The 12,498-nt window shown below is 36.2% G+C and overlaps 1 protein-coding gene across 7 annotated transcripts in view; it reads right to left on the bottom strand.

Moving 5' to 3' along the window:
- The window catches only part of adgrg6 (adhesion G protein-coupled receptor G6), a 44,068-nt gene that overhangs the window by 18,281 nt on the left and 13,289 nt on the right, over nucleotides 1-12,498 (bottom strand). For 3 of the 7 annotated variants that reach the window (XM_041252522.1, XM_041252515.1, XM_041252521.1), the window contains 5 exons: nucleotides 10,698-11,300; nucleotides 8,355-8,399; nucleotides 6,966-7,034; nucleotides 5,660-5,731; nucleotides 2,977-3,018 (listed from right to left, as the gene is read on the bottom strand). In XM_041252522.1, the coding sequence (XP_041108456.1) occupies nucleotides 2,977-3,018; nucleotides 5,660-5,731; nucleotides 6,966-7,034; nucleotides 8,355-8,399; nucleotides 10,698-11,300 (831 nt within the window). The remainder of the gene's footprint in view (nucleotides 1-2,976; nucleotides 3,019-5,659; nucleotides 5,732-6,965; nucleotides 7,035-8,354; nucleotides 8,400-10,697; nucleotides 11,301-12,498) is intronic. The other 4 variants (XM_041252518.1, XM_041252517.1, XM_041252519.1 and 1 more) reach the window with 4 other exon arrangements.

A 12,498-nucleotide genomic window follows, 5' to 3' on the forward strand; every position in this document is an offset into this window, starting at 1 on the left:
CGTGAGCGTGGATATTTTAAAGATATTGTGCTAGAGTTTAGTTTTTTGTTTTTCCTTTTTGAAAATGTACTTTATAATATTAGTTATCACTCTTTTAAAAAAAGGACAACTAAATAATGTTTTTTAAAGGATACAAGTACAGTAAGTCACTCTCAGTTTCCTCTGTAGCTAAAGCTTGGACTACTGATTTGGCTATTCTGCATTACTAGAATTTCTTACTGCATGCTAGATTTGTAAATCCCCCTGTGGCAGAGCAAAGCTCTGCCCTTTTTAAATTGGCAGGGATGGGGTTAATTTCCCCTACCTGCCTGGGTTTATTATGTTCAGGTGGCTGGGGCTGATTAGTTGATTAGGTTAATTAATGATCAATCAGCGCCCAGCCACCTGACATAAAAGGAGGCCTCTGCTTCTCATTTGGGAGGAGGGAGCTGAGGAAGCAGGTTGGTGTTTTGTTGGTTGTGATTTTTCAATTTTCTAAATCCACTGAAGGCATTGCCCAGCCTGGAAACCTTTATTTTGTACATTTTGCTTTTTGTCTTTGTGTTTCAACCCCTTTGTTTTGGCCCTTGTGCCTTTTTATTTTTGTATCTATTTATAATAAAAGTATATTTTTTTGAACTGCAGTCTGTCTCTGGGCCTCTATCCACTCGCCAGCCTGCCACACCCCCTTATTCAAAACTACATTTAACAAGTGAATGAATTAACCATGCTCACTATCACTATATCTACAGTGTTATTTTGGTTTTGGTGTAACTCCACACCGTGATATCAAAATGAAATGTACATCGACATCACAAACTGCAGGCTCTGAGCCTGAGGAATATTCTAGAGGCTCAGTCTGGTTATTTTTACGACTAGAGAGCGAAGTCGGAAGAGGTTCCACTGGGTCACTTTGGTCACTTGCATTTTTAGGTTGTCTCAGAATTTCTAGCACCAGGGATTACATGAGGTTTAAATGCTCTGGAGTGGCGGGTCATCTCTCTTTCCATGCTGGTGCTATGCATCATAGTGATGGAAGATTTTTATATTCTTGTGTGTCTGCTACATGGAAGTTGATCATTGTGAAAAGGGAGGCTGTTAATTCAAACAATGTGTTTTAATATACTGAAAGGCAACAATGGTAAAACATTTTGTAAAAGCTTAATGAAAAGATTGATTAATTTGACATTACTAATAGTGTGCACAATTCCGTACCGTACATTAACTATGTAAACACCTTATTTGGGTTAAACAAATGTCCTTTATAATTTTTAAATGTATGATTCCAAATGTAATATCCTACTAATTAGACATATTTAGAGACTCATTCGCAAAATATTTTCTTCTCAGTTATTCATTGTCTTTATTGCTCAGAATAAGCCAGAATTAAGTATGAATAGGTCCTGTGTGAGCAAAGTTTCTGCAAATAATCCAATTGAAGATATCTCATGAATTTTTTAAACAGGATTTGTTCTTCATTCCTTATTCATTATCATTTTTTTTTTCATTATAGGTTTCTCCATGCCTATTTCAGTGAGGATTAAACCCAAGATTGCAATACATTCGAAAATGAAAGTCAACACAGAACAGAATATGTACTCTTTTGAAGGCATTAGCTGGAACATTTGTCTACTTATAATTTTTACATTAGAACATACATGTATGAATTACATACAGCGTCTCAAGATCCACTCTTCATAAAACGTGTATGCAAGATACTGTTCTGGTAGTTAAATGTTTAAATGATAGTATTTAAGTTTACAATTTAAGTATACACAATTAGCAATTAAAGTTAGTGCAAAACATTATATATTAAATGGGAGTGCATCAGTCTTCCGATCGATTGAAATTGTTGTTTTGGTTTGAGCTGCATTGTTTCGATTGTATGTGACCTTTAGACTGTCTGTTTCATTTAAATTGAGTCTCCTTTTCCAAAGTTGCAGCTTTTATGCTTCAAAACTGACACAGTAATATAGTGTAGTAGATAAAATATCTAATGCACAATGGTATAGTGTAGTAGATAAAATATCTAATGCACAATGGTATAGTGTAGTAGATAAAATATCTAATGCGTGAAACGGGAATACATTTCTTTGCTTTGCTTTAAATTTCAGTGAATGAGGCACTAAATGTGGACTGCACAGTCACAGAAATGCCACAGACAACATTCTCACTAACCGTGAGAAACTTGCAGTGTTGTACATTTTTCTCTGCACCCTTCACATACAGCTATGGCCAAAAGTTTTGCATCACCTATAATTTTAGGATTGAGACTTAATAAAAAAAATAATTTAAAAGCATATATATGAACATATCATTTAGATATTTTATTTAACATCATGTAATCAATGAAACTACAAAATGATATTGTAAAAGTCTACCGGAAGCCATAATAGCAGTACAGTATTTCATGTTAGATTTCAAAATGGCAAATTTGTCAATTTTTGTCAGTTTTTCATTAAGTATATGTAAAACTACAAAGCGGCATGTAATTCAATATGTTAACATTAAAAAGCAGGTTTAATTTGACTTTATGAAGCTCAATTCTATAGGGTGATGCAAAACATTTGGCCATAGCTGTACATGAAGGAAATAGTAAAGGAATTATAAAGGGACCCATATGTCATGAAACAGACAAAAGGGTCTGTGCAGAGAAAATGAATGCAGCAAAGCATGCCAGTACAAAATATGCCACCTCTTTCCTTACCAGATTGTTTAAAACAGGTCTCCCAAACAGAGAAAACAAGAACAATATATGAAATTACATACATATTTATCACAAACAATGTCCTTCTAAACACAAGAACATAACACACTCAACTTTAGGATAGTTGAACAGCATTCTGTTTTATAAACTCCTTAAACTGCAATGAAAATGCCAAGAATAATATTATCGGTACTGTAAAGCCAAACTGTTTTATTTTGAATATTTCACTACGTGAACACAAACATGAAAGAATATGAAATAAATCCATACGAGAAAAATATAGGGCTTACCATGTTGAACGCTGTTAGTATCAATCGTGTTAGTGGTGTTAGCTGTAAAAGGAATTAATGTTGCTGGTAAAATTAACTGAAAAAGTTAAATATGAAATTTAAACAAAAGCAAGAGACAATACAGGTGCCCTGCATACAGCACTAATAGAAATAAGTGCCAATGCAAGGTTAACACTGAAGAAAGACTCAGGGGTAGATGTACTAAGGTGGGCCCGCCACAGTGCAAACATACCCCAGTTTGTATTTTCATTGCAAGAATTCACAAAGTATATATTTTGTTGTATGCATTAAGAGAAAATATGTTAATGAAGAAAACCGGAATAAACTAATTTAAACATCTTAGCGAGATCTCTAGCATTGCAAGAATCGTGCATCATTTTTTCAAATAAATAAAAAAAGGCAGTTTAATCCCATCAGATTCTATAGTGGGCCTCCCACCTCCACCCCCAAATAAAAAATGTGTTTCTATCAAAAAGCTTTTCATAATCATACCTTAGCAATGTCAGTTTGCTGCAGTCATAGCGGCCATTGTGAGGGGAAAGTGTTTTTCATTCTGACTTTTAATGTTTTGCTAATTGAGACTGTTTAAAACATGCTTTCAAAAGTTCTTAACAAATTGATGCAGTTGCAAGTGTCGCAATTGCCGGCAGCTTTAGTACATCTCATTATAATATTTGAGAACCCTCATTTGCATCACCAACTCATTTTTGCAAATTTATGCAGGACCGCCCATAATTACATATTAATCTAAGACTCAACTGCAAAGAAAAACTGCTGCCGCAAAGCATTCCCTAAAAGTTAGTGCAGTTTACCATAGAATTCCGACTAGTTTGCAACTGGTTTGTGACTATTGCGACAGGTGCAATACTTTAGTACATCTACCCCTTAGACTAAACTCTAAAGTGCAGTAAAATATTACAGGTTCCCAACATTTCCCACTGTCAGGTATTTATGCAACTTTTAATATGGTAAGTACTGGTGGAATAAGTGGTTAGTAACCTATAGTTAGTAACCTATTTCGCAAACACAGTCCTGCCGTGCTTTCGAATTACTACCTCTTCCCCAACGACCACCACCTCACTCCCAGCCTCGTCAGGAGAGGGGGGAGTAAACGATGCTCCTCTGCCTAATATTTTTGTTCACCGGGATGAACACGTTGCATAGATGTATTATTTTATTGTTTTTTTAGCAGGCAGAACCGGGATACTCCAAAAGATGAGGCTGTGCTCCAACTATGTTTACTCTACTTATTTTTCTTCACTCATTGTTGGGTCAATGTTTTTGGATACATATAAGACTTTGTATTATCATAAAGGTGGTTATTTAACACAAGGTTGTCCTGATTGAATATTCTATACAGTGATTATTGCTCCTTTGCAGTATCCTAATAATTAGCCGAGAATAAAATAGACATACAACCAAAACAAAATTATTGCTCCCAAATAGCTTTTTCATAACAAACTGGGGAGGATGATTAACCAACTGACAAAAGTCCTTATGAAAAATGCTAACGAAGAACTCACCACTGTGAAGAACAAACAGTGAAACAAATGTACAATAACTGATAGATTCGTCCATGTTACCGTCTGTAGTGCTACTAGTAGTAGGCATGTCAGTGGTAATAATTGATAACAACATATTTTTTAATGCTATTTAAATGAGGCTTGTACAACTAAAAAATGTTCTGTCACTAAGAATCACACGTCTTGCTCATCAGAATAATGTAATTGAGGCTGCTATATAAGTATATTGTATGTAGTAAATCTATTAGTATTACTCTGATAAAATAAACATGTAAAGAATGTTCCAACTGTTCCAGATTTAAAGTAGTAGTTGGCAAATTAATAGTAACATCTGGTGCTGAAGTAATTACAATAACTAATAGCAAATGTGGAAAATATGGGAAGCAAATATACATGAATAGCTTCAAAACATGCTGTGCTAATGGTAATATAATATAATGCATTTCTTTATGTTATTTTTTCTTGTCCTGATTTTTTTCCAGACGCAGTGAAAACGCATAACTATTGATCCATATTTAAACATCATGGAGTTTATTATCAAGCTTATAAAATGGCAACCCCCCACACCCCACTCCACCCCTCCCAACGTGATTTGGTTGTCAAGTGCAGGCAGAGTGGTTCTCAAAGTTCTAAACTGTGTTGGCATGGTGACATATTTGCACAGGTTGGAACACATGTTAGCCAATGAGGTTGCCATTTCATAATACCAAATTAGCCCCAGAGCCTAAACGGGATGTTGTAATATTGTAGTATAGGGTTAGGGTTAAGGATAGAAATACACACTAGCAGTTCCCACTGAGCCAACTGTAAACAATGGTGAATTAGTCAATTAAATTCAGTTCTGTCTTCCGAGTAACACCCTTTGTACAGTTTCTGCAATGTACGCAAGTCTGTTATGAAAGCATTAGCTTTTACGAAGAAAAATGTTTTAAATTACATTTTCTACAGAAAAGATGAGTAAAAACTGCATGGTATGAGTATAGGTCTACATAACTGCATTTGTAAGATATTATGTCAGGGCCTGAGACTGCAAACCCACTTTGTTATACACACTGGTTTAGAGTTCATGGTTGAATTAATATTCATAAGTAATACATTTTAGAATAAATAAACAGCTTTGACAGAAGCATTGAAGGGGAAGCAAACACAAGCATTCTTACCAGCAGTGGTTGGATTAGTATTAGTCATGACAGTGGTGGTGACAATGGATGTTGTAGTAGAAGTTAATGTTTCTGGTAAAAGTAATTGAAAAGAGTTAGATAATTAATTAAATGGATGCAAAATGAAACAGGCTGAAAAAGCACAAATGTGGCAAAGACTCATTAAAAAAGACAGTTATGTAATATAAACAAATATTGACAGCAATTAACATTGCAAACGTAATTAATTAAGACTACATTTAAGGGGGGCTCCCGAGAGGCGCATCCAGTAAAAACACTCCACGTGGAGTGCAGGATGTGCCCTATATTCTGGGGATCGCAGGTTCGAGTCCAGTCTATGTCACAGCCGACTGTGACTGGGAGTTCCTAGAGGGTGGCGTACAATTGGCCGAGCGCTGCCCGGTAGGGAGGGCATAGGTCGGCAGGGGAATCCACGGCTCACCACGCAGCAGTGACCCCTGCGGCCAATAGGGTGCCTGTGGTTCTGCAGTGGAGCCGCCAGATCTGTGTTGTCCTCCGGCACTATAGGTCTGGTGGCCTAACTGTGAATCCGCAGTGCAAAAAATGACAGATTGGCAGGAGTGCGTCTCGGAGGACGTTATGCTCCAGCCTCCGTTCCCCGAGCCGGGAAGGGTTGCGAGTGGTGAGCCAAGGATACAGATAATAATTGGGCACTAAATTGGGGAGAGAACCAGGGCTAAAAAATTGGAGACGACTAAAAAAAAAAAAAAAAAGACTACATTTAAGTAAGCAGCCAATATTTAAGCAGTATAGTTATAGTTATAGTCACTTTATAAAAACTGGAACACACAAGCACTTCAGATAGGCTGCGGACTAGTTTTTTTACGCATTGAAAAAAGATGAATTCCGTATGATATTCCTTTCCGTACTTCATTGGTTTCCGGCATCTGAACGGTCAATTGTGAATACACTGCACGCAGTAGCTAGAGAGTGAATCAAAGAATGCCAGGACAGCTAAGTGTAGCCTGCCTGGGAATTGCCAGAAACACATTGGAATTAAAAAAAAAGAATGGGAAAAGAAGGATGGGAGAAGAAACAGATCAACCAAGTGACAAGTATTGGTGAATGAACACAAAAATATCTGCAGCATTATAAACAAGTGTTCCATGCAAATTCTGAAATATTACATATGTAAATATGCCAATAGCAAACACAGTGTTAAATTGTCACTTCTTGATTAACTGACTGGGACATTTGTTCTTTCTTACACAACTTCAAATGCATTCCTGCAGATAATAATTAAACAGTGAAACTTATAGACATTTGTTTGATTTTTGCTTCCTACCTGGGCAGCCGAGTCCAGATGATGAACAGCTAACTGTTGGCACTGGAGCAAATGCAGTTAAAGAGGTACCTTAAAAAAAAATTAATAATAATTTTAGTTCTATTGGCAGTTCTGCTCCTTCATTGTCAGCTTCTTGGTGTAGTGTAGTACACTTTGTTCTTACGCCTGAGCTTTTTTTTTTATTTTTCAAACGCTTCCACCTTACAGACACTTAGGAACCAAAAATGCCATTAGCTTACAATGGAAAATGTACCACCTAAATTAGGCAATACTGTTTGTAGTGTATCAGATAACATTTTTATTAAACAAAAAGAAACAAACTGCTGACATTCTGAAATGCCAGAATCTTTTGCTAATTCCTTATCAGGTCAGTAATTATGCCAACATCACATCACTGTAGCATAATATAAAATTGCTGTAGCAGTAACAGGAAAATACAAAGGGAGTGTCTTAGTCGAAACAGGTGGCAATCATTTTGTGTTTTCTTTGGATTGTTTTCAGTTTACTATGAATGTAATCAGATTGGACTATACAGACGTGCTCAGGCTCTTACTGGAGAAAGAGCAGGTCTGGGTATAAAATCAGGAAGGTCGTTGTAATACAAACAACTTTTAAAATGTGTTGCAAGAAGAAAAAAGTACCTTTCCAAGCCATGTGGAACAAATTGTGGCAGTTTAATTTTATGTCTGCTGCTTTAAAATACTTTCCAAAAAATGGCCATGCCCACACCCATTTTTTTTTTTTTTTTTATCACCACAAACATTTCTTCCAGTGCAATCCAGAAATCTAAGTCTATAATTGTTTTTATTTTGATTTAATAAATAACTGTTTAATTGATGTACTGTACAGAACTTTAATCATTTTAGAAATGGAATGGGATAGACTCAGTTTTTACTGTGAACGTAATCAGACAAACCATAGAAAGGAGACCAAAAGCAAACAAAACTGTGGGAAAAAAACAAACAAAAAAAAAAAAAACCTCTGGCTTTTCAGGTCTGTACCACACGATGGATCGTTATTGCTGTGTTACCTGTTTGACAATGTGGTCAATAATCCTGACACTATCAGTGCACTAGAGCAGACATTTTTTTAAAAAAGCTCTGAAACAGACTTTAAAGTTATAAGTGTAAAAAGTTGTCAGGATGTTAACAATGAAAAAAAGAAAATTACAGGTACGTTATTTAAACAGCTGTAGCTGCACATGGAGACGTGTAAAGCTATATTTTTCCAGAACCCCATTACTTACTCTTTAATATTATACAGTATTCCTGTGTTCCATGTCCATGCTCTAAACTAGATAAAGATAATAATTGTTGCAGTTTTAGCAGCCTGCCTGGCAACACATGTATAGTACTTTGATTAAACAAGCAGAGTTATCAGCAAACTCACCACTAGATGGGGTAGCTGTTGTTAATTTGCAACTTGGGTAACAAACTGTAAGAGAAGATTAATCATTAGTTGTTTAAAACATACATTAGTCACAGTTAAGCATTAAATGAAACTGCAAATTGAAAAAGCCTAATTAAGAAGGGTTAAAATATAAATTTACTATCACTATTTTAGTCAAACCAGCTTATGAAGGAAATACTCATTTTGTAAGGAGTCTTAATGGTAATCCAGCCATAAATTCTGCACAAACTCTTAACATGATTCCAAAACAGATTAATTGGGGGGGGGGGGATGGGGGGGGATGATGAACGACTGGTCCCTGAGCACTATACATTTTCACTAATATGATTAAAAGCCTTTAGTTAGGTCTGTGGCTTATCCTACATGACCCTATAGAGTTAAAAACCATTGCTTTGCCTGTCAGGCTGAGGCCCAAAAAGGTCCACATTTTGACTAGATGCACTGAATTTCAGAATTTCCTTATATGGTGGGTGTTTTCTTAGCAATACAAAGAGTGTTTACCCCTAGGAGTGTAAATTAATTTACCCCAAACAGCAAAGCTACATATTATTTGCTTGAAGTAATTCCTGAGGAGGTCACTGAAGCAAAGCAAGCTCTATTGGATGTGATGAGAGTTCTGTGTCCTTGATTTTTCTGTGCTTGCACTGGCACCAAATTATAAATTAATTGAATTTTAAGTGCTGATAGCAGCTTGCTCAATACTCCAACATTAGCACCATTGTTTCAGAAAGGGAAAACGCACCCAATAAAGTTAACAAACTATATAAACAACACAGACATTTGATTTATGGGTTTGTGCATAGTCCTAAATTGTTTCTTTTTCATTTAAGAATTATAATGGGTGTTTTCTTGGGGGGGGGTGAGGGGGTGGGAGTGAATTTGGAGTAATGAGCTGGCCACATAAAGCCTCATATGTTCAATTTAACTGTACTAGACTGCATTACGACATGCATTATTTTGCACTTCAAAACTGCAATAAAAAATAAATAAAAATAATGTAAAGGACAAGCATTTGTGATGGTGTGTACATTCTGAACAGGAATTTGGAGGTTTTAGCACCCTAGGGAAGAGGAATGTAAATGCCATCTTGGTAAAGGTGCTTACTTAATGACCCAGGCAGTAATGAGGATCAGCTGTGCCTGATCAGGGTGCCTTTAAAAGACGTGCTGGTGTGCTGGTTAAGATAAGGGGAGCATGGAGAGTGCTGGGGAAAAGGTAATGCAGTTGTAAAAGCTTAAACAAAGAAAATCTGGTTTCGTTTGAGGGCTAACAGGAGTAGCCCGTCCCCTTTTAGTTAGTACTGATTGACCGGACTGGGTCAGTCACAGTTTAGTTAGGACCTGAAAAAGGGTTAGGTTTTGATTGGTTTATTTCTATTTATTTCTGTTTTTGTTTGTAAATATTAAAGACATGTTACAGTGTTTTCAGTGCACCTACTATCTCATGTGTCCTATTTAAAGAAAAAGACGGTGTTTGAGGGCTGCCGCCTTAATAAGTAAAATAAAAGGGTCTCTTTGTCACACAATATACATGTTATCTCAGGGCTGTTTAAGCAGTTTTTTTTTTTTTTTAAATAGTAATTCAGAGTGCCCAATTATTTCCTCCTCAATTTAGAATGTCCAATTACAGTCCTCCGATCCCACAACCAAGCCAATTAGCTTTTTACACCCAGAAACTCAAGAGCAGATGATGCAGGCTAACCCTGCAGGTGACCCATTGAGCTCACCAGTTGCCTGGCCAGTAGGGTCTGCTGTAGCACAATGAGGAGAAACAATTGCTGCTGGTTTTGCCTCCTTAATCTGTGAGAATGTCAGAGCCAATGCCAATGTACTTAATTTTTGGAGTTGACATAAGAGGTAGCGTCTTCTAATCAGTTTGCTTAAGCCTTATTGGTCACAATCATTTATAATTAAGTAATAAGGCTCTGGTAAAATAAATAAATAAATAAAAACCAACAACTCTGCTAGGTAACCAGCAACATAGGTTGCCGGTTAACGTAATAACAAAATAAACTGTAAATCAGTTTGGTCACAATCTAGAGATCTATATCGAGAGCAACCAACTTCTGTAAGTCTGGATGCTGCAGGTAGTTTGTGATCAGTTTCAAAACTGGTTTAACGCCCAGAGCTCCTATTATGAGTGAGTAAAATTAGATTTAGCAGTTTTTCAGGATTCCTGATGTTTTAACTACAAGGGTTGTGCAACTGCACACAATTACAGCAGTGTTCACATCTAAACAAGTTGCACTTCCAAATAGAGTAGGTGTGGACCAACTTCACAATGATTTATTTATTTATTTTTGCTGGTAATGTGTACACTTACCACAGCGCAGGTTTCCATCTGTGGTTAAATAAGAAGCTTCAATATTCCAGAAATCATTTTTCCAATCTATGACATCACCTTCATCACAGGTAAGATATTTAAGTATGCCTTCATTCATGGCTGATTTCCAAAGACGGAAGTTGTAAATGTCTCCAGTAAAAGAATCATGTGTTTTGTGACTAGAGCCAAGTGAAAGCACACCACTGCCAGGAATCACTTTATATTTAGAAGCTGGGCATTCAACATCTTTATAATTATCTACAGTAGATACAGCTACATAACCTGTTGTGCCATCCCATGTGAGACAAGACTGCTGCATATCTTTGGAGAATAGCTCAATCTCTGGTACTGCATCACTCAGATCACAGTTAGTACCAAGCACAGTTAAGATAATGGTTGACTTTGACTTTCCAAAAGTAAGCACTTCTGTGGAGGAAGCATCTTTATATGAAAAGAGAGTCCAGTTTTCGTTGCTGTTGATAGATTCGGTTGCTTCAAAGCATACAGTAAACTGTTCGAAATTTGGAATGGTTACACTTGTTGCAGTAGACACATATTCGTTTTTGTTAAGCGTTAACTTCTGATTCCTCAGGGACACTGCAACTGTACAAACACAAAATGAAGAAGTTAGATCATTGTAAATATGTGATTTACTGCATCTTAGGGCTGCACATATACTGTTCCATGTAATTGTCTTAAGTTGTAGGGTATTCATTAAATGGAAAATAATATGTTAATTACTCAACACAAAACAAAGTGCTGCCTCGGTTGCCATAGTTACACACTTATTATAGACCAATCATGCAATATCCCCTGACAATAAACATCTTAATGGAAAATATAAAATATAAAACTAGTAGAAACACAGCTGCAAATCTTGATAACCTACAAGGTAAATCACCAACAAATTCAACAGGGAATTGGGATTTATTTAAAAAAATAATAATAATAATAATAACACAATACCTGATTTTCTGGATATCTTCATGTTTTTAACTAGTAAACTCTACAAAGCACCAGCAGCAGTATGAATTGTTCAATAATTGTAACAATCTGAACAGTTTTACCACAAATTGGTTGTTAGTCTTCAATTTTGTGAAGTCATTTGTTTGAAGACTGTGTGTGATTTGCATTCAACTGACTAACATGAATATATTTAAATGTAAATATCTCCTTGACATTTAAACATTAAACAATACCATTGGAATGGGAAGAGAACTGGAAACACTGGACTTTAACAACTATATCACTTCAGAGCATGGTACTTCCTTTAGGTATAGGAAATATAAGCAGAATAAATTATATTCAGAATGAGCTTAGAGATGATGCATATGAATAAGGAAGCTGGTAAATGGAAGATACTCAAAGAGAGTACTGCAAAGCATATGTACATGCATAAGGACGACCCCACAAATAAACAGTAATGGATAACATGTGGGGTTCCACAGCTCTTGCCCATGTAACAGCTGGCATTTGCTCAGCTGGTTGGAATACAAGCTTCTACCTTCACTCTAACTGGAATGATAATATCTATATACTGCAGCAGTCTGTTTCACATTCTCTGCAGTTTGTGAATTCCCATCAGTCCTCTTAGTTTATTTTATAAACCTTCCACATTGCCAGGGAGTCTCCCTGGCAATAGCAAAATGAAAAGTATATCAGTACAGTATTCAGTCAAACCTGTATTAAAGATCTCCTGTATTAACCGAGTTTCCTGTTTAATTCTGTTGAAGAATTTCTGTTAAAAACAAAAAAATACTGAACAGAAAAAAGTGAACTGTGTCAAGTAGGAATTTGAAAC

Source organism: Polyodon spathula, chromosome 6 (assembly GCF_017654505.1).
Source record: "Polyodon spathula isolate WHYD16114869_AA chromosome 6, ASM1765450v1, whole genome shotgun sequence".
Classification (NCBI taxonomy): Eukaryota; Metazoa; Chordata; class Actinopteri; order Acipenseriformes; family Polyodontidae; genus Polyodon; species Polyodon spathula.